General features: G+C 41.5%; 1 protein-coding gene across 1 annotated transcript; it reads right to left on the minus strand.

Annotated features, from left to right (window-relative positions):
* Positions 1-8,518: 8,518 nt before the first annotated feature.
* Positions 8,519-12,347, minus strand: OPT3 (oligopeptide transporter). Its single transcript, XM_087323590.1, has 6 exons — positions 11,820-12,347; positions 11,617-11,714; positions 10,707-11,276; positions 10,195-10,450; positions 9,856-10,038; positions 8,519-9,524 (listed from the first exon to the last, which is right to left on the minus strand). Exons 1-6 carry the CDS (start codon positions 12,330-12,332, stop codon positions 8,910-8,912), a joined length of 2,235 nt encoding a protein of 744 aa, XP_087179716.1. The 5' UTR covers positions 12,333-12,347; the 3' UTR covers positions 8,519-8,909.
* Between the last annotated feature and the right edge of the window lie 10,983 nt (positions 12,348-23,330).

A 23,330-nucleotide genomic window follows, 5' to 3' on the forward strand; every position in this document is an offset into this window, starting at 1 on the left:
TTTTCCCATTTCAGGTTTTCCACGTAAAATATCGGTGTCTTTGTGTCTTCACGTTTTTTTGTCTGTGTACTAGTTCTTGCTTTTCTTCACACGAAAATGAACGTGAAACTGGTTGTCGCCGGTTGAATCCTAACACAAGAAGCAATTGATAGTCGCACTGTTGAGCACGGAGGCTGAATACAGGGGCACGATAGTCGTTGCATGCGAAGCCGTATGGCTGAAGCGCATACTAAAGGATCTGGTCATACCCAAGGATGAAATTGCCTGACAAATCAAGGAATACTTGAGGATGGGACACATCCGGTACAATAAATCTCCATGGGGAGCTCCCGTCATCTTAGCCAAGAAGAAGGATGGAACTTGTCGAATGTGTGTGAATTACAAAGGTTTGAATAAACTCACCATTCGCAATTCCTACCCTTTGCCTCATTCTGATGACTTGATAGATAGACTCCAAAGTGCAAGATATTTTACTAAGATAGACTTGTGCACTGGCTATCATCAGATCAAGGTTTCAGAAGAAGATGTTTCCAAAACAGTTTTCCGAACTCGTTATGGTCATTATGAGTTTCAGGTTCTACCATTTGGGTTGACTGATGCTCCAGCCACATTCCAACAATTGATGAATGATATATTCAAAGATCATCTTGGTGATTTCGTGGTCATATTCCTTGATGATATCATGGTATATAGTAATACATTTGAGGATCATGTGCATCATGTCTGAATAGTTTTGGACAAGCTTCGCGAATACAAGCTATTTGCCAAACTATCTAAATGTGATTTCTTTCAAAAGGAGATTACGTATCTTGGACACCACATATCTAGGTCGGGTGTGTCTATTGATAAATCTAAGATAGAAGCAGTATTAATTTGGCCACGACCTTCAAATGTTAAGGACCTACGATCTTTCTTAGGATTTGTTGGATTCCTAAGAAGATCTCTTCAAAACTATTCATCCTACACTGCACCATTTACAGACCTATTGAAGGGTATTACAAGAAAGTCCACTAAACCTATTGAGTGGAATGCCTCTCTTGAAGAAACCTTCAATAAGTTGAAGTCATTAATTATGAATGCACCTACTTTAGTTATACCTTATCCTAATCAAACATTTGAAGTTGAGACAGATGCAAGTGATTATGCTATTGGGGCTACATTATTTCAAATTGGGAGACCCATTGCTTTTGAAAGCAAAACATTGGATTCTGCCCAAAGAAATTACTCGGTTCAAGAAAAAGAATTATTTGCTATTATTTACGCCTTAAAGAAATGGCGACATTATTTGTATGGTAGTAAATTTACAATTTTAACGGATCACAAATCCTTGCAATACTTCCTCTCTCAAAGAATTTTGAGGGTCGAAAGGCAAGATGGGCGGAGTTGATGCAAGACTTTGATTTCGAAATAAAATATCGAAAAGGGGCTTTGAATTCCGTTGCAGATTCCCTGAGTCATATTCCAAAAATTAATGCCCTAAGTTTCGTGGAATTTAACGACGACTTATTTGATTTTATCCGGGGTAAACAAAAATACCTTGATGACAGAACATTTTCGAAGTTTTGGAAGAGAGCTGAAACAAGTATTGACGTCAATCATGGAACCACATCTACCCCGAAGAACCTTTACTATGTTGCAAATGGGTTATTGTACCGCAATAGTAAGGTTTGCATACCACACATAAAGAATAAAATTCTGTATGAATGTCATGATACCACTTTTGTTGGACATCCAGGTGTGCAAAAAACATTAGCTTTGATTAAAGCTAGGTTTTCCTGGCCAAAAATGAAACTTGAGGTAGAGTCCTATATTATTCGTTGTCCACAATGTCAGGTCATTAAGGCTGAGCGACAGAAAAAGCTGGCTTATTGCAACCTCTCGATATTCCAACTGAAAAGTGGCAAAGTATATCCATGGATTTCATAGTTGGATTACCTCGTTCCGTTGAGGGAAATAATGCCATTTGGGTGGTTGTTGATCGGCTTACCAAGATGGCAAGATTCATTCCAACAAAATCCACAATTACTGCAAAGCAATTGTCTATTAAGTTTATTAAACATCTTTATAGTTTATATGGTCTACCGATGGAGATTGTAAGTGATCGAGACTCCAAGTTTACAAGTACATTTTGGTCAGAAGTTATGCAAAAACTGCAAACAACTTTGAGTCTCAGTTCTTCTAATCATCCTCAGTTAGATGGGCAGACTAAGAGACTGAATCAGATATTAGAGGATATGTTGAGAGCATATGTAGCACAAAAACACTCATTATGGGAGACTTACCTTCCTATGGTGGAATTTGCCTACGACGGCGCTAAGCGTACATCAACAAAATACAGTCCGTTCATGTTGATGTATGGTTATACGCCACGTCCTCCTATTGATGTTTTGTTTGATCTACATACTTTGGATAGTACAAAGAATTTTCTCTCTGATATGCTTGAAGCACATAAGTTGGCTGAAGAAAACCTTAGGATGGCACGGGACAGAAATGTCTTTTATGCAAATCATGATAGAAAACCAAGGGAATTTCACGTAGGAGAACAGGTTTTTCTACGGGTTCCTAAGGACTCAGAAACATTGAGAATAGGACCATGTGCAAAATTAGCCCCACAGTATTGTGGACCATATAAAGTTTTAAAACGGATAGGTTCCAATGCTTATTGTTTGGATTTGCCTCCAATGTGATGGTTCATCCCGTATTCCACATGAGTCGATTAAAGGAGGCGATTGGTTATGATGATAATGTTGTAACACCGTCTAATTTATTGACATTGGAGGATGATCATTTTCCTCCACATGAACTTGAGAAAATCCTCGATCATAGGTCTAGAAACCTAAGGTCAAAAGTTGTTCATCGCTATAAGGTTAAGTGGAAGGATAGATTGGAAGAAGACAGCACATGGGAAATTGAAGAGACATTACGCAAACATTTTCCTAACTTCCCATTGCAAGAGTGCAATTAAACAGACGGGGGGGAGTATGTAATGTTCATTGGTTTAGACGTAGTTATTAGGGGGCTATCATACTGTAATATCTGAGTTGTCAGCTTTATTTGACTGACCTAATGTGTGTCATAGGGTACCCCGCACATGATTGGTCAGGTAGATGTCATTTCATGGTCTAGGTCCTATAAATAGGGGAGACTCTCCTTGGTTAGGGGAGCCCCATGAGTGGTTCAGACGAAGCTCTCTTTGATGTGGATTAGTCATCTACCAAGGTCCTGATGTGGAGATCCTAGCTGGTATGGGACAGATCGGGATTCCTCATTTGCACTGTCAACTCTGACGCAGGGCGGATGGGTGGTAACGCGTATTTTCAGTATGATTGTGTCATTTATATCTTTATTTTAGGATTAATGATCTTGGTTATTACAGGTAGTATGTTATGTACACATAACGTTGGTGAGGGTACGTCACTAATATTTACATTAGTGAAGGGTGTGTTCACTAATGTTAAAAAAGGGGGGCTAATGTGATTGGATAGAAGGAATGATAGGTGCATGCACTATCATGATTGGATAGAAGGAATGATAGGTGCACACACTATCCTGATTTGGACAACCAATGAATGGAGACCCTTTTAGAAAGGCACATCTATTCAAGGGGCCTAGGAAAAGGTATAAATAGGAGGCTTAGCTACCCTCATAAGCACATTACGTCAGAAGGTTGTTGTCTTAGACACCGGTGGTGCGGGCTAGGCTTTCGTCTCGACGATTGTGTTTATCTCTTCCAAGGTATTAGTCATCCTAATATCCGGTAGTATGGGATGTTAGTGGTAGGTTGGCTATGTCTAGATCATAACTCGCGAGTGGTCGGGTGGAATAGGTTCTTCTATCCAATCTATTTTCCTTCTTTTACTTTAGTTTGGTCTATTGATTAGTAATAGACTCTTAACAGACACACATGCTCTTTGAGTGTCTCAAATGATGTGTCAAGTTTTTCATTGCAGAAAATTGGTTTGACATACTTTGTTAGTAACATGACATAGTGACGTCAAATACGTTGTTAGTGAGTATTAAACCTGCAACCTTACATCAACAAGACATCATGCTCAACCATCTGGATATGAGCATGTATTTGTATATAATAGAGTATTGTATATTCTAGTATATATACATTGCAGAATATTCTAGAGCCTTTAGTGTATTCTAGACGGGTATATTCTAGAGATATTTGTCAGGTATATCCACAAGATACTCAATCTCAGAACTTGTATAAATACTTGTAACCTCCTTGGTCCCTTTCAAGGGATTCAACATCAATCATTGACACATCAATCTAGTATTCTCATTTCATGTTATATTGTCTCCTTCATCTTCATATTTGTCTTCATGCTCGCTAGTTAACCCTAGCTTCCTATGTTCATAGTCTTGTCACTCACAGGTTCTAGAGTTCCTAGCCTCGTCACATCCGGTTCCACTTATCGGTTGTAACCTCGTCATCCATGCTCCATCGTAGTCCATGGTTGGTGTGTCTGTGACCCCCACCAAAAAGTGAGTGGTTGTGACCCCCATCGGAACTATGAAGGTGAACGATCAACATCAATCCTTTTGATGAAGACAAGAAAAGGTCCTGAAAATGATGACGTCAAAGAAGACAAGGAAATGATGACGTCAAAGAAGACAAGGAAATGAAGACGATGATGACGAGGAAGCCTCTCTAAAACCAAGGATGTTAATGAAGTTAACTTTGGAAGCAAGGATTGTGACGATGGTAACTCTCGAAGCAAGGGCGATCACGAAGACGGGTGATGCTTCCAGTTGCAAGGGGTTCAAACTGTCACGTATACACCAACCGCAAACTCGGACAGAACACAAATAATAGGTTTACAAGAGTGGAACTTATGAAGCTAGAAACGACACAAGAGCATGAAGACAGAGATGAAGAAGGACACAAGATGGAATGGAACAATAAGACTAGATTGATGTGTCAATGACTAGTGTTGATTTCCTTGAAAGGGACCAAGGAGGTTACACGTATTTATATAAGTTTTGAGATTGAGTATCTCTAGAATATACCTAACAAATATCTCTAGAATATACCATAGAATATTTCTAGAATACACTAAAGGCTCTAGAATATTCTTGAATGTATATATGCTAGAATATACAATACTCTATTATAAACAGATACATGCTCATATCTAGATAGTTGAGCATGATGTCTTGTAGATGTGAGGTTGTAGGTTCAATACTCATTAATCATGTATTTGACATCATTGTGTCGTGTCACTAACATTATACTCCCCTACGGTTGTCTTTTTGAAAGCATGGAGTTGGAGCACTAACAGGCGTGAGGAATTGGAGCACTAACAGGCGTGAGGAACCATATGTTGTTTTCATTAGAGACTAGAACCCTAACGGACATGAGCGACCATGTGCAGTCCTCATCGAAGATTGGAACACCGACGGGCGTGAGCGACCATGTACAGTCCTCACCAGAGATAAGAACCCCGACAGGTGTGAGTGGCCATGTGTGGCCCTCACCGAAGACTAGAACACCGATAGATGTGAGTGACCATGTGCAGTCCTCATCGGGAACATGAACGGGCATGAGGGACCATGCGGCCCTCATCGGGAATTGGAACACGAACGAGAGTGAGCGACCATGTGGTCGTCACCAAGAACTAGAACACGAATGGGCATGAGTGACCATGTGTGGCCCTCACCAAGAATTGGAACGTGAGTGACCGTGTGTTGTCTTCATCGTAACCACGAACGGGCGTGAACGACCATGTGGTCCTCACCGAGAACTAGAACATGAACCAGAGTGAGCGACCATGCGGCCCTCACCGGGAACTGGAACACGAACAGGCGAAGGAGTGCAAGTGAAGCGGTCAACTTGACTTCTTCTATTATGAGAGGGTAAATAGTCGAGGTTGACCCAAAACACAACACAAATGGTAGTGCTGGAGAGAAACCAACTCAATCCCCACCAGGAAAGTGAGTGGTTGTGACCCCCACTGAAACTAGAAGGTGAGTGATCGAACTAGGTCATCGCCAAAGGAAAGTGGCATGAGACTTGAACGAAAATGAAAATGGAGTGCAAGTGAGCAATGATTCAATCCCCACCAAGAAAGTGAGTGGTTGTGACCCCCACCGGAACTAAGAAGGTGAGTGATCGAAATCAATCCTTTTGATGAAGACAAGAAAAGGTGCTGAAAATGATGATGTCGAAGAAGACAAGGAAACGAAGAAGATGATGATGAGGAAATGTCTCTAAAACCAAGGATGTCAATGAAGGTAACTTTGGAAGCAAGGACTGTGATGATGGTAACTCTAGAAGCAAGGGCGATGACGAAGACGAGTGATGCTTTGTCAAAGTTAATATGCAAAAGCTTTGACAAACCGGTTTATCCGGTCAACAACAGAAAACAGAGAAAGAAGGTTCAATGGAAGCTTAGGATACACAGGAGAGACAAGAGAGCAGAAAGCATAAACTCAATTCAAAATAATAACACCTTGTACATACTGTTATGATATGGCAAGACTCGAACCCATGACCTTATGTTACAATTCATGAGAACCATAGTTGTTAAAAAACACGTATTCTACGTTTAGAATACGTTTTAGAATACTCTGAAGTATTCTACGTTTTAGAATTGTCGTTTTTTAAAATTTGGCATATTCTATGTATTCTAAAAATTCTACCTATTTAACAAGTATTTATCATTTCAAAAAAGTTTTTTTTTTTTTTTCTTTGTAATTGTTTTTGAAAAACAACTTTAAATTTTAAGTAGTTAACGTATTTTACAAGTATTCTATACGTACTTTATACTAAGTATTCTATAACAATGATGACAACTACATAAGGCTCAACCATGTTGTCTACCTCGAGGCATTGTTTGCACACTCACATGAATGATATGCACTCATCGTGCCTACAAATGTGGTTTTGGTTCTCTTATTCCCCCATCGAGACCCTAAATAGTGTACATTGATGTAATGCACGGATATACATATATTTGCTTTGATACCAACTCTTAGAGACAAACTAATTATTTGAGAAAAACATAAGGAATTATAGACCTAAAAAAGGAAATAAAGGTGTTAGACCATCCCTAGCAACGATATGAAACAGCCCCAAACCTCTTGAATGTCCCATACCATCGATTGTTGATGTGAGTTATTTGTTGGGTTCCGTGAGGATTGCACATGCTTAGCTTAGAAGAGTCATAGTCACGTTGACATAGTCTCAACATAAGTAAAGTCCCCCCTTTGAAAGAAGGTGGCTCTGATTTTTATATTGGTAGAAACCCTAAAAGCCATGGTGTATTCACACACTTGACTGCTTCATGTGAAGTGGTCAAGGGATAACACACTTAATAGTTCTCACCTAGTAGAATTATAATTCAATACATACCCTCGTTTCTTTTGAGAACCCACACATATTCATCATGAGATTAAGGAAAACTACAAAAAACCAATGTCATGATCTGTTATGGTTATGCATGTAACATGTTCGCCATGAGATGTTTAGTTTGGGAACAACATGTTGTTGATTGAGAAAGATAATCTTTATGGTTTTGTTTTATCTTTGTGAAGCATTTATCTCACTCTCTCTTATAGTCTCTTCTTTTATTGTTTGCATGCTTTTCTTTTTTTGAAATGTATCACAAAACCTCGTAAATAGTAATTTCCTCCCTACTCCAAACACCTACATTAGCTCGTTATTTTTTTATCTTTGTATGTTCCCAATTTGTACCACATCCCTATTAGTAATCCATTCTCAATTACATTCAAATAGGCTACCAATGTCTTCATCAAGCTTGAAGAATTATTGGAAATATGAGTGCTACAATTATGTCCATAGGTCACCCTCTATGTATAATTGTTTTAGAAACTACCTATTTATCTCTAATTGCAATGTCTTACATGACACATTGTTTTCCACATTTCTAACATTCATGGTTCTTCTCACCTCATCTTCAGAACATATATGATAAGCTTTCGTCCTATCAGCTAGTAAGTTCATTTTGTAGTTCCTCGACAAGCATCATGTTATTTAAATGCCAAGTATTGGCAATTCATCATCATGGTTGCCATGGTTGTTATGGTTCATAGTTCATGGTTGCAAGTGTCAATGTTGCATTAAATAGCACATTGTACAACATTAGAACCTCTCACATATATTAAATCTTTAAATTAAATTATTCTTGTTATTGTTCATGATAATTACTCTTGTCCCAAACTAGTGAGTGTAATGATTTCCTTAAAAAAGTTGGTAGAGAATTAGAGGCTTCTCATCACTTTCAGATTGGGCATCTTTAAGAAGCCTTTCTTTCAGATTTTATTTGAATTATGAATGATGCCAGAAGAGCTCTGAAATCAAATTCACTACTGCACTCTCATTTGTTAGTTGAATAATTGTATTGCTACAATCAGTAGTTTCTCACATTAAATCCAATGGCCACATCCCAAAAGTTTTACGTAGAAAAAATCGTGTATATAGAACAAATGGTCTATAAATAGCTATATAAAATAGAGCCCCCTTGGCACTTTTTTGTATTAAGTCATCAATTTAATTCAGAACTCTTTGCCTTTGCCTTAATTTATTCTTGGCCCTGATACTCATTTTGCTCTGATAACATCGGAAACAAAAATAAACAATACTTTCCAAGGTCATATATTAACGACATATATATAGCTTCTTTTGTTAGTCTACATATAAACTACTCGGACTAGTTCTTGACCTTGATTTACCATATATAATGCTCCACCTGTATCCTTTATTATTAAAATCAATGCCGGCTTATAGAACCACTTAGATCAACCAACAATTCCTTATTGGAGAAATAAAGAGAGCATGTACAAGTCCTTCAAACTTCCTTAATTAAGGACAAGGTAAGTGCGAATATATGGTGGCATAGAATCGTTTGCACATATGATATGTTATGCCAACTGCAGATTCAGAGTATTGGGCACCCTTTAATCACAAGTCCCGGGGCAGTGGGGCACTGTGCAAGTGGGCAATGGTCCACCTGTGTGCCCCACCATTCTGCTCTCTTATGTGTCAACCCAAGAGTGAAATAGAGCAAAACTGCCATAAACGCCGTACCAGCGTCAAGCGCGGCCGAGAGCACATAGTTGTATCGCTTCCACCACCCTTTTCTGTATCGGAACAAAAAGAAGTTGAAAAACCCACCCATCACCAACCACGTGAAGATGTTCACTGGAGTGGCAGGGGGCATGGTGGAGAACCCACCAAGAAACACTGGAATATTTATCAAAGCTATCCATTTTGTTTTCGGGTAGGCTTTGCTCAAAGCCCAAAAAGGGATGGGAAGAAGTGCACCAAGCAAGAAGAACCAAGACAAGTTCTTGTAAATGCCAAGAGACCCAAATAGATGTTTGGGACCGACGAGACCCCATAAAACTGAAGCATCGTATGCAACCTGATCCTTGGGACATGTCCATGGGCTTCCAGCCGGAAGTCCATCAGTGTCACATATGGAATTCACTGATGTAAGCATCCACCAAGCAATGCTCATGTTAACCGTTCCCGCCACCAGAGTGCCCACAAGCTATCACATAAGACAAGAAAAACACCCATTTTTTAACCACAATGAATGTCTTTTTCCTTGTGCACTTCCATAAGTCTTCCATAGGTAAGTGACATACCTCACTAATATTTGACAGCATTATCAAAGCAAAACACTAAACATCGTTTAAGGACTAGGTCTTACAGCACCACAAATCAAAAGAAACATTAAATGTTGTTAGAGTTGGAAGTCTCACATACCAGTAACCACTGGACAAGATCGTCGAATGTTCTTTAATATTAGTGAGATTCTGGGTGTTCAGAAATTAAACATATTCAAAGAGAATAAGGTTGGTTGCAGACGAAATCATTACCTGTGCTGTATACATGCATCTAGGAGGGATCTTCATGTAGTGCCCAAGCTTCAGGTCAGCGAGGAACGAAATCGAGTGAGTCATGCTTATCCTTCCGTATGTCTTGAACAATGCGTTTGCAATCGGCTTTCCCGGAAGTAGATAGCCGATTAAAAACTCAGCTAACACATTGAACCCTGGAGGCTGGCATCATGAAAGAGTTAAGTTCTACCATCATAATGAGGACATAGATACGAAATTTAGGTAGGTCCTTATTAGACTCCTTAATTAGTCTTCAAAATCATAAGCGCCATGATATTTTGCTCTTACTCAAGAGAAATCAGGATCAGTTGAGTATACCTGGTTAGTTGTTGCTGTGATTATTCCAATGGGAAGAGTGAAGAATGCTGAGATGCCGCAGGCCAGAAGCACCCCCCACCACACTAGTTGGACATCATCCTCCCAAACAATAGATACCACAAGTGACAGTATCAAACTAATCACTAGGAGAATGAGAAACCAACTTTGGGGGACTGTTCGATACCGTTTCATTAACTGTGCATGTACATCGGTTTTATCATCCTTTAACGCTGTCCAAGTGTTGTCAATGATTTCCCTACACAAATCTATGAATTGAATGGGTGGATGGAGAAAAGTGGCAACTGTCACTTCCAGAAATAACAACAGCAAACTAAATATAAATGATTAAGTAAGACACCTTGATGGAAAACCATTCCATAAACACCCTAACCTATCTTTCACTAAAATGGCTAATAAATGTTTGTAAAGTTGAAAGGCAAAACTCCCGACATTTTCATCGTAAACAATAGCCAAAATATCCAAAACCGTGTTATCTAATGTAAGACCCTTACTTTCCATGGAAGAAAGCCACATGAGTGAGGGTCGCTGCAATTCTCGCAAAACCAAAACCCGTTGACAGGGCAAAAAATGTGCTCAAGTACAATTTGCTATAGCTTTCATAAGCTACACTATCGAAAGCGAAATCCGGTGTCATCACCTTAGTGACATTGTAGGGTTTTCCTTTGTCGGTGTAAAGTTGGCTAGAGAATAGTGCAAATTTCCTTGCCTGATATATGTTTCCCCAGTAGGAGAGCGGGACAAGAATGTAGACAAAGATCAAGAAGCCAATCCCAATGTTAACAATGGAGAACCATGGTGTCACAAGCGGGCTACCAAGATATGATGATATTCCAGCCCAATCAAGAGAAATTGCACCAATTCCAAGACCATGGAAACCCGAGCCAACTTGATTTGCAGTGATGTTATGAGGCCACAGCCAGCATACCCAAGAGAAAAAGCTCAGTATACTGAAAAAATATCCAGGGAGTATGTAGTATGTGAAGCTACAGACCATGACTATGATAAAGAATTGCATCCGAGTCACCCCATTCCTCTCCCGAACATCAATTTCATGCAAAGTCCTGCCAGTTGCATCAAATCAGGTTGCTTAATGTATCATATGCTATAAAAATATATGTGTGTGTATTTCTATGTACATATAAATCTACACGCATGCAATACGAATGCACATGTATATATTCATATATATATATATATATAGCTACAAGATGGGATGCAAGATGAATTGATCATATGGTGAACAGCTTATATATATTATCTATACAATGTAAACATGGAATCATTGCATCTTGAAAATATATTATTGAGATGCTAGATTAATTGATCCATTTTGAGAAAAAAATCTTAGACACACAACGTCGGTTAGGAAGGTAATCTTGATGAATTGATTAGTGAGCTCACCTGAAAAGAGAAACCTGAACTAAATTGGAGGGCCACCACATATGCTGTGGTTCAACAAGATAGCGTCGGAAAATCCCGGCCCATCCATATCCCAAAACCTATTCATGCCGGTAATATTGTAGGCCCAAATAATACATCCACAACTAACATGGTTCGAGCTACATTTGAGCTATTTATTCAAGAGATATGCAATCCATATATACCTGCGTTGTAAGAACAATCAAAAGGCCAGCAACAAAATGGACATTCTCCTTATAGAAAGCTTTCATGATGTTAATGACTCCAACAGAGTACGCATCCCCACCACCAAAGGAGACTCCAGCATTTGCAAAGATAGTGATGAGCACATGCTCTTTCACATTGAAAGGCCCAGGGTTAAGGCTCAACTTTGTGCCGAGTAGTGGTAGGGTAAACATGGCCGAAGGGAGGACGGCCGCCATGAAGCGGCCAGCCGGAAGCACCAGGATTTGGGCAAATGTTGCAGCCACGGCCAACGGCTGGCTCCGATACGAGAAGAAGGTGTTGACGAACATTAACACGATGCAGGAAGTGAGACCCAGAAGCCACATCCGGAAAGTCATCACTGGCAAGCATGGGTCGTCGGTGGTGGGCACTGTTACTGCCACTTCTTCCACAACCTCTCCTCCTCCGCTGCTGCCTACTACTACAACTACATCCTCATCAACATGTATGCCACCACCACTATTAGCATTCATATTGTGAATGTGCGTATCATCCAGGGCCATCTAAACTTCAGAGAATCGCACACGCACAGGCTCTTGTTCTTCACAACATAAATATTGTAGTAGAGGGAACAGGTATTGAGCAGATTAGGGAGGGTAGGGTGTAAAACAAAACGGATTCTTCTATGCAGTATGTAAATAAATAATGCATCACGACACACACACAGAGATGCGAACCTTGTCAGCAGCATCCGATCAAAAAGCAGAGGATCGTTTGTGGTTGCCCCACCTGCCCACCCATATGGAATATATATGTACATACATATAACAAACACCGTACGAAACAAAAATCCTGCCTCAATCTGAAGCCTCTGATGCTTTTTTATTCCTTTTCTTTCTTTTTTTTATGTGGGCGATTTGATTGATTCTCCTCCCCCCCCGTGCGTGCAGAGAAAGTAGATTCTCATCGTGAGGAGGAGGAGGAGGAGAAGACCCATGCACATACATTAACATACATATGTTGTACTCCTACTACTAATTCATCTTCCAGATTCTTCCTAATCCTAAAGTCTAATAATTCTTTCTTTCTTTTTTTCTTATTGTTAACACATATGGTCATTCTCCTCTTATTAAGAAGATCCCTCTTCTTATTCTCTCCCTTGTTTCTATTTTTTTCTTAACCACAGCCCTCTGCCATTCAATAATAATAATGCTAGGGATCGTAAAAGAGGAGAGGAATGGAAGATTTAATGGGCCTAAGGATATTTAACACGATGTTTAATCCCACGTACAGTGTCTCACTATAAAAGGTATTGAAAGGTTCCTCAACCCAATGATTGGATCATTGGCTTGTTTATGGTAACAAGTAAGATTAATATATAATCACTTCATTTTATTCGTGTTATAGTTCATCGGTTTCTTGTTCATGTGTTCATGTCGTTGCACCTCATCATCGAGAAATATGAGCAAAGAAATGGTATTTAAAGCCAAATTTTGGTGATATGTAAAAATGTAACTTGGTCTTACACCTACTCTCTCCCATCAAATGTATGATCTATATGCCATAAAAGCAATTAAAAAGCAAAAGAAGCAAAAAAAAAAAGAAAAAAAAGATGATAGAACTAAGGAACATTGGAAATACATGTCCTTGACCACTTTTAAGGCGTACATAGATATATGTTTATAGACATTTTTGGATTATAAATTTTCTCACATACTACAATAAACTTACCGCAAATGAAAATCCTTTCTTTGTAACATGCACTCGTCCTTATCCTTGCATGGGTGTCTAACCATATCCACCTTTGCACTTACTCGTAGTCACTCCAATTTTCCTCCCTCCCAATCAATCAATTGGTTTCAAACCCTCAACCACTTAGCTAAGAATGACTATAAGTCACCCACCACTTAAGCTAAATAAATAAGTTTCGGAACCCTCAACCACTTAGCTAATAATGATTACAAGTCACCACTTAAGCTAAACGTCGTTGTCATTTTCTTGCTTGACCACTTTGTAAAAGTTATCATTTTTGTACTTTTCTCCCTTCACACATGCTACATGAGGCAAAACGTATACCCTAAGATAGACAATTACCTCATAAAATCGACCAAAATTAGCATGGGGACAACTTAAGGGTAAGAAAGAAGATGTAAACGGTCACTTTACAAATGAAGAGATGTTAGACTAAGTACAAAGGCTATATATGCATGAAGGTGTGGCTCTTATGATTGAGAAAATTGAAACACCATGCACTTTTTTTTTAGTAACACTTTTATTACTAGTGGGAAACCTCAAAGTGAGGTGAAAACCCACAAAGAATAAAGAAAAATATATAAGTGTCGATTAGACACTAAAGAGCTTAAAAGCACTCAAAGTAAAGATTGTAAACTTGTAGTGTGATGTCTCTAAGTTGCAAACAATCAAATAGAGATTGCATGAGGGATTGCTTAAAGAAGCTAACTTCATGCAGTTGGTTTCCATCAAAGACCTTATTATTGTGGGCTGTCCAAATGGTCTAGAGTACCCAAAATCGTGTCCATTGGAGAAAATAGGCATTCTTGGATAGGGCGCACGGAATTTGTCCAAATATCCAAAAGTGTTTGCCAAACCTTCGGTCAAGAAGTCTGTGATAAAGAGATGTACTTAGTCTTTGTACAAATGTTTTAGTGAATGAGCAAGTTCATAATAAGTGTGGGACCGTTTCCAATCGTCCACCACATCTTGCACAATCCGGTGAGGCTATCGATCTCTTTTGAAGATTCAACCCAGTCGGGAGCACACCCAATAGGCATCTCCATAGGAATACCCGTTGCTTAAGTGGAAGACCAGAGCTCCATAAGCTTGTAAACCTGTTTTTCCACCAAGACTGCGTTTTGTGTAGTTTCCATAATGCATTTGCATGTTCATGAAACCATGGGACAGGTGGCAACAACATATACACTGAATGTGTTGTAATGTTATGCATTGGAATAACAATGTTCCCTTTGTGTAACATCCAATCTTGAATCCTGCGATCTCCATCAAGAGGTGGCACAGGTACCAAGGAAAGTACCAACTCTGAGACTTGATTCTAGATAACACGATGATGTGACCCAAGACTATAACGACGTGTCATGTCATTGAAGTGCAATAAGTGGCATTGGTCATTTACCACATCTGCAATTGATTTCAACCCCTTCTTTGCTAAAAAATAAGCTTTCCTAGGATCTTGTTCAGCTAGTGATTGTGGGAATATAGCACTCCATTGTAAGCTTTCGAGGTGTAAAGAGTTCCTTGATTCTGAATTCCTACCTCTCCATTTTATGTGGTGCAATACTTCCTTCTAGTGCTTTAGAAGCTTTGAGCTAAATGGACAGCCTTTGATGTGCCCGTTAAGCATTCCAAACACGACATCCCAATGGTTAGTCTCCCATGAGCCAAATGACTTGGTTTTCAAATGATCAAACATATCATATAACATTCTTTCCCAAGGCAATGTTTTTTCAGCAAATTTTGGCAACAAAGTAGCTTTTCTAGCCAACATATGCAAATGCAGATTAAGAATATTTAGCCCTCCACTCAATCGTGGAGTGCATATCTTCTCTAGTGATAGCAGTCATATACCTCTATGCGACTGCTTAGAGCACCAAAAGCTGCTTACAATTTCTAAGTTAATCTTTTTTATCATGTGTTTCGGCCAATCAATCATAATTAAGTAATATTGCATGTTAGCCATGAATATATATTGCACTATCTGCAATCTGACATGGAGTGGCCATGTTGCAATATTTCAATAGCTTAGCTTTTGTCTCACTTTTTGCAGAACCTATTCAGCCTTTCTTTTCCTTGTTGCATTCCATCCCAATGCATAGCCAAGATGTCTAACCATTTCATTTGGGCTAACAACTTGACCTAGCCACAAAAGTTGATGCCAACTACATGGTGTTAAGGGTAGAAGTTTGGACTTGTTGAAGATAACATGCAATCCAACAGCTAATCCATACAATTTGAGGTCATCCACAATCACCCTCATATCATTTGGATTGTTTTGTCACAGGAATGATGTATCATCTGCATATGCTTGAGCCACGAAATCATGTCCGTCTTTCATTTGCAAACCGTGAAGTTGACATTTTCGGACCAAATCCTAGTTTGACCATTGTGGGTGCCACAAAATCCCATTGGATGGTGTCAAAGGCCTTTTTGTTAATGTTTACGTGTGGAAGCATTAGACATAACCGGCTCAGCCCATTTGCAACAGAGAATAAGATGAAGGTTGAATGGAGAAGTTAAATACATAGTATACGTGGGAGAGACAGAGAGAGCAGAACATAAATGTAGATTCAAAATAACTCTGAAACTCTGTGCATACAATGACATCACTATTTATACAAGTCCATAAAGGACTGACAGGTACTTTAATATTCCTACGTACAATTGACACTAACTACAAGACAATGACTACCTTGTAGTCTAGGCTACTACTAGGCTTCTGGTTCCCGCATGAATCTGGCTCTCCGATTCGTCTCCCCGATCCGGCCGGTTGTTTCCAGATACCGATCCAGTTCTTCTACCCGGCTCCTTTCTGGCGTTGCTCCGCCTTGCTCGCGCTCCTCATCCGGTCCAGTCCTATTTGCCGTGACCCTTCTGGTTCTGCGCACCTCGACCTCCTCGGTCGGATTATCTGCTCAATGGGCCCATTTCAGCTCCCTCGCTGCTGCGACTCCGACGCTTGTCGATCCGTTGGTTCCTTCGTGTTGGCGTCGACTTCCGCTGCGTCCATGTCCGCTTGGCCTTTAGTTGATCCGGCTCCTCTGAATCCAACTGTTGAAGCAAATCGGTTGTCTCCGATTCATTCCCGCTCTTGTCCAAGTCGGTGTTCTCCAGCTCGTATTCCGGTTTCAGGCCCTTCACCACATCAGATCATGTCCAAACTTGGCCTTCTCCTTCCAGTCGGCTCTGTCGCCGATGCCGCTTGTTCCGACTTGTTTTGATGTGACGACTTCCTTCGTCGACTCGACTTACCTTTTCCTCTTGTCTCCCCCTTTGTTGGTTCTCCCCTTTCCCATTCTTTTTCTAGTGCCGTCAGAATTTTCTTTGCCTTTGCCCGTTCTCCCCCTCAACTGAGACACGTCGAGATCCTGAACACCAAGCATTTTGGTGAAGTGTTGCAACTTGTCCGATCCAAGCGGTTTGGTGAAGATGTTGGCAACCTGTCGATCCGTCTGAACATACCGAAGTTCGACTTCACATCTCAGGACCCGCTCACGCACGAAGTGATAATGCACTTCTATGTGCTTTGTTCGAGCATGGAATACGGGGTTCTTGGCGAGTTGTATGTTGCTCATGTTGTCGCAGTAGATTAGGATCGGGGTTGGCACCTCGCACTGAAGATCTCGCAGCAGTCGTTGAAGCCAGATGGCTTCATAGATGGCATTGGTAGCGCCCCGGTACTCGGCCTCGGTGCTCGATAGAGCCACTGTTGGCTGCTTTTTGCTGCTCCACGCAACAACCGTGCTACCTAGAGAAAACATGTAACTGGAGGTGGATCAATGATCCGATGCATCACCAGCCTAGTTGGTATCTGTGTATCCTTCTAGCTCTTCAGTTATACCATGCTAGTATAACAGTCCTCGGTCCTTCGTGCTGCTCACATATCACAATATTCGATGCATGCATTGAAGATGCTCCATGGTTGGCTTTTGCATGAATTGGTTGATCACACCGACTGCATAACTGATGTCGGGTCGGGTGATTGTCAAGTATATCAGGCTTCCGACTATTTGTCGAAACTGTTTCTCATCGCAGGCCTGGTTCGGAGTTGGGACGAAGCTTCTGGTTCCGATCCAGGGGTGTGGAGACAGGTCGGCATTCCATCATGCCGAACTTGTACAACATATTCAACACATAATGTCGTTATGAGAGCAATATGACGTCGAGGGTTCGGATCACCTCGATCCCAAGGAAATAATGAAGGTCCCCCAGATCCTTCATCTCAAATGCGTTTGACAGCTGGGACTTTACTCGACCGATTTCATTGAGTTCAGTTCCAATGATGACTAAATCATCTACATAAAGTAAGATGCAAACCGGACCGTTCAGACCTTGCCGGATGAACAACGATTAGTCAAATTTAGAGGTTAGAACCCCACCTTACGCAACCGGTGCATGATCTTCGCATTCCAAGCTCAGGGGGTTTGTTTTAGACCGTAAAGTGACTTCTTAAGCCGGAACACCGCCGACTTGTTCATCTTCGACTGAAAACCAGTAGGTTGGATCATATAGACCTATTCTTCAAGGTCACCTTGAAGAAACACATTCTTCACGTCCACCTGGTGAAGATGCAACCCCCTTGCCGTAGCAACCGCCAATACCACATGAATCTTCATCATCTTCGCTATTGGAGTGAAGGTCTCGTCGTAGTCAATTCCGTGGGTCTGTGCGTATCCATTCGCCACTAACCGAGCCTTGTACCGGTTAACTGAACCGTCGGCATTGTACTTTACCTTGTACACCCATTTGCAACAGATCGGTTTACAATGTCGGGGAGGGTCAACGAAGTCCCATGTGTCATCGCCATCAAGAGCCCGCATTTCCTCCTCCATAGCGGGACACCAATTTGCGTCCTTTGCCGCTTCTATGTAGCCCTCTTGACTCATGCATTTCCGCCACTTTGGTCATGTACGTATAATGATGCGCCATGTACTCATTGTACTCGTACCGTTGTCGTGAAGATTTTCGGCAATAGTGTGAAAATCCTATAAAACGTACGAAATTGAGTATGAATCACGTAGTACAATAATTGTGAAGATAACATTTTAAATAGATTTAATATCTAAGTACAAAATGATGGAGGTTTCGAATGCACTTTATTACACGAGAAACGGACAACTAAATGTCAAGATATGAGGGTATAAAGTTTGTAAAAGGAAAGGAGAAAATTGTGAGATATCCCACATAGGCACAACAAATACAGCTCTCATCATATATAAGGTGGAGCAAAAGATATTATCTTTGTGTCTATGTGTGGAGCATAGAGAGTTCAAGGTAACTTGAACTAAGAGTGGAGGTGGGCTAGTTACTTGTAAAGGGTTTTGGCCAACCAAAACCGGACCTGCGATGGAGCCGATGATCCGACGACATCCGGCGAACCGGCGTCCGGCGACGGCGACTAGATAAATAAATATATAAATATATATACATATTTACATATACAAGGAGGGCAAGTAAGGATTCAAACCTTGCACCTCCAAGTTAGGAGTCAAATGGCTTACCATTAAGCCATGCTATTTAGTTAAAATTATATTTCTATCATTGTAATTTTACATGTAAATTCTCATACATGAGAACTAAAACGAGTGACATGGTTATCATGCACCACATGTAATACATAAGCGCCAAATGGCAAACATGCAATTTATGCATGTCTTGTACCCTCACATGCATCATATGCATGAGAGCATCAATAAAAGAGGGAAGGGGGAGGAGAAAAAGGACGGTTTTTTTTATGAAAATTAAGAGGAAGAAATTCGTTATCAAATTGATCGTGTAATCTCAACTTCTCTCTTTCCCAATCTATCTTAAGTACTTTCTCGCCAAAGCTTGTATCGACTCTAAATCCTTCTGGTCCAGAACCCCGGCGGTTCCGCCTCACGATCCGCGCGTAGTGACGGATCTTCACGACACCGCATAACGGGGTTCTTCTGGGGGGAAGACCGGTGTAACTTGTCATCACCCGGTTTGGGGCCCTTCTTGGCCGGTTCGGACTTCGTTCCCAAAGATCTGCCTTCATCCTTTCCGAAGTTGGATTTGCTCCAATCCAACTCAACATTGCTGGTTTCGTATTCCGACATTTTCTGCTTCCCTTTCTCTTTGCGCGTGAACTGTCTCCTCGGTTCCTTGCACGAGGAGAGCACGACAGAGTCTCCACTACTCGCTGGTTCGTCATCCGATTGGTCACTTTGACCCAGTCGCTCGTTCGGTCCACTCAACCGAAATGATTCCAGACTCTCTTCTAGAGTCTCAAGCTCCTCATCTTCTATCTGGACCGGTTCAGGCTCACTGGCCTCATCCTCCGAGATTGGGTCGGAGTCGGAAGTTGGAGTCGATAGAGAGTACCATGAAGCCGTCTCGTCGAACTCAACATCTCGACTTACTCGGACCTACTTCGTCCAGGGGTTATAGCACTTATACCCCTTTTGCTCATGCGAGTAACCGACTAGGATGCACTTCTCCGACTTCGGATCTAGCAGCTCGTGTGCTGACACCTTGTCACTGATACGGTTTTGGATGTAGACGGACGTCCGGGCTGCCTCAGCCCAGTAAAAATGGGGCATGCTCTTCTCCTCTAGCATTGCACTTGCCGCGTCGACAATCGCCCGGTTCTTCCTTTCGGCCACACCATTTTGCTCCGGTGTGTATCTGCAGCTAAATTCTCTCCAAATTCCGTTCTGCTGTAGATAACTTTTGAATTAGCCGGAAACGTATTCTTTTCCGCCATCCGACCACAAGCACTTGATCTTCCTCTTCGTTTCCCATTCAAAAAATCTTTGAAGGTTTCGGAAACACTCGAAGACTTTGTTGTTCCTCTCGATGAGGTAGATCCACGTGTATCGGTTGTAGTCGTCGATGAAGGAGACGAAATACCGACTCCCGCCAAGACTAACGTTCTATGACGATCCCCATACATCTGAATGTATTAGGTCAAGCTTGTTATAGCTCCGGTTTCGTTCGGTGGGGAATGGAAGCCGGTGTTGCTTCCCGAGTTGGCAGGTTTCACAAATTTCGGCTTTCCGGCCGCTAAATTTTGGCAAACCGAAAACAACTTGTTTCGATTGCAAGTCTTGAAGCCCCCGATAATTGACGTGGTCGATCCACTTGTGCCAAAGATCGATGCCCGATTCAATCTTTTGTCTTTTGGCAAACATGGCAGTGCCGACGTCATTAGTCTTGAGGATGAACATCCTCCCTCCTCTGCGCCCTTGCGCAATAATCTGGCCCTCTTCCTCGATGAAGCATCTGAGGTGCATAAACCGCACCCGCATCCCTTGGTTGACGATTCTCGGTTGCTCCGGTTTCTCCAAAAACGAGAACCACTCTTCATGGCTCGTCATGTGGTTGGACACTCCGGAATCAACGTACCATACTTCCTCCGATTTGGAGGTAGTCTTCTTCATCGAGTTAGCATTGTGCTTCATCATGAAGGTTGGCCCCTTTCCGGTTTTCCCAGTTCCGGATCCCTTCGATCCTTCCGCGTAGTGGGAGCTTTGCCGATTTTCCCGACAGGTTTTGCCGAATCCAGATTTATCTGAATCGACGTGCTTCTTCCAGCACTCGCTTTCCCTGTAACCCTTCTTGCCACAGTACCAACATTCCATGTTGGCTTTTCCTTGCCGGCTTCTACCGCCGCTTTGACTCCCCTTGCTTGTGGAGGGTCCAGAACTGCTGTCGGCACTACCTCTGTGCCTTCGGTCCTGCTCTTGCCGGCCGCTTCCATTGTGTGCCGACCCACCTCGTCCTCCACGTCCACGGGGCCGATCCTTCTCCGTGTACAACATCCGACTGTCAGATTGAGTGGTCCTCGACCCGCTTGCATGGTTTTCTTCGACCATCAACATTGCTTGTAAGTCAAAGAAGGACAATGGCTTCTCCCGGGTGCAGATCGTTGTTTGGATTGGCCCGTACCTTTGCGCTAGACCACCCAGGCAAATTTGTACCATCTCATCTTCGTCCACCGTCATGTTGATGGACCCAAGTGTGTCACAAATCTCCTTTATTTTGGTGGTGTAATCCGTAACCGACATGTCTCTTTGCCGGATGTTGTTTAGCTCTTGCCGGAGCTGCAACTCACGGGTTGTGGTACTCGCGGCGAAAATCTTCCTCAGATTTCCCCAGGCCTGCTTCGGCGTTTTTGCATTCTTTATGTAGCCGAACATCTAGTCGTGCACACAAGACCCGAGGTAGTACAATACTCGGCTCGCTCCTTGCTCCCAAATCGAGAAGTCATTGTGTGCCGGCTCCGACGCTATCTCATCGTTCCTTCCACGAAGCTCCAATATCCATGCCCCATCAGGTACTGGTGCATTTTATATGACCAGGACGCGTAGTTGCCCTGGTCGAGCTTCTCTGTGGGAAGTGAACTCGCCATACCTCAGTCCATATCTTCTCTCTATTTGTTGTTATCGGGTTCTAGGGTTCGTCTACAAAAGCAAGTGTCGCCTGCAGAGGTTCTCAACCCCCGCGCTCTGATACCATGTTAATGTTTACGTGCGGAAGCGTTAGACAAAACCGGCTCAGCCGGATAGCAACAAAGAATAAGATCAAGGTTTAATGGAGAAGCTAAATACACAATATACGCGGGAGAGACAAAGAGAGCAGAACATAAACGTAGATTCAAAATAACTCTGAAAATTTGTGCATACAACGTGCTTAACAACACTATTTATACAAGTCCATAAAGGACTAACAGAAGTATTGATAGGTACTTCAATATTCCTACGTGCGATTAACACTAAGTACAAGACAATGATTACCTAGTAGTCGAGACTAGTACTAGGCTTTCGATTCCCGCTCGAATCCGGATCTCCGATCCGGCCGGTTGTTTCTGGATACGATCCGGATTCTGATCCGGCTCATCCTTTCGGATGTCGATCCGGTTCAGGCTTATTCAACCGATACGAATCCGGTTGAGCTTGCTCGCTCAACACGTACATTAGAAGAACATGTGAAACATGTCCGCTTTGTTTTACAAACATTGCACAACAAGCAATTTTACGCGAAGATCTCAAAATGCGAGTTCTTCAAGAAATCAATTACTTATCTTGGACATCTCATAACTGAACAAGGAGTTGAAATTGATCCTTCTCGCATAGAGAAAATCAAACTTTGGCCCACTCTTCATAATATTCGAGAAGTTCAATCTTTCCTTGGTTTTGTCGGGTTTTTGCGAAAATCCCTTCGTAATTACTCCCAATTGATGACGTCGTTTACTGATCTTCTAAAAGGACAAACGTGTAAGTCTACAAAACCTATTGTGTGGAATGCTATACTAGACCTCGCCTTTAAGGAACTCAAAACATGGCGCCATTATCTTTATGGAAATCGTTTTGTCGTAACTACGAACCACGAGTCCTTGAAATATTTCTGTGACCAACAATACCTGATGTCATGATATAGCATGGTATGGCTTCAAAGGGATTTGAACCCATGACCTTGGGGAACATGGGCAGAAGCCTTACCATTAAGCTATAAGTTGTAATACAATAAATATTATTTCCATTTATTATTTCACTTAGGAAATCCATGTATATTCTAGATTTCTTTGGTAGAAATGTCGAGAGTATTCCTAAAGCCACTATAAAAAGAGGCACATGGCATTATCAAGAACAAAATTGGTTGAACGACAGTCTTAAGCCTCCTAGTTGTTCTTGTATCTTTCTTCTTATAATATAATATACTTCTTGTTGTCATCATTATCTCTCTCTCTCTCTCTCTCACGTGGTTCTCACCCACTCTTTCCCTTCTTAATACTAATCCTCATTCTTCTCCTCTAC

This window comes from Azolla caroliniana, unplaced genomic scaffold (genome assembly GCF_043228905.1).
Source record: "Azolla caroliniana isolate FFs.n. ecotype wild unplaced genomic scaffold, voAzoCaro1.0.p SCAF_8, whole genome shotgun sequence".
Classification (NCBI taxonomy): Eukaryota; Viridiplantae; Streptophyta; class Polypodiopsida; order Salviniales; family Salviniaceae; genus Azolla; species Azolla caroliniana.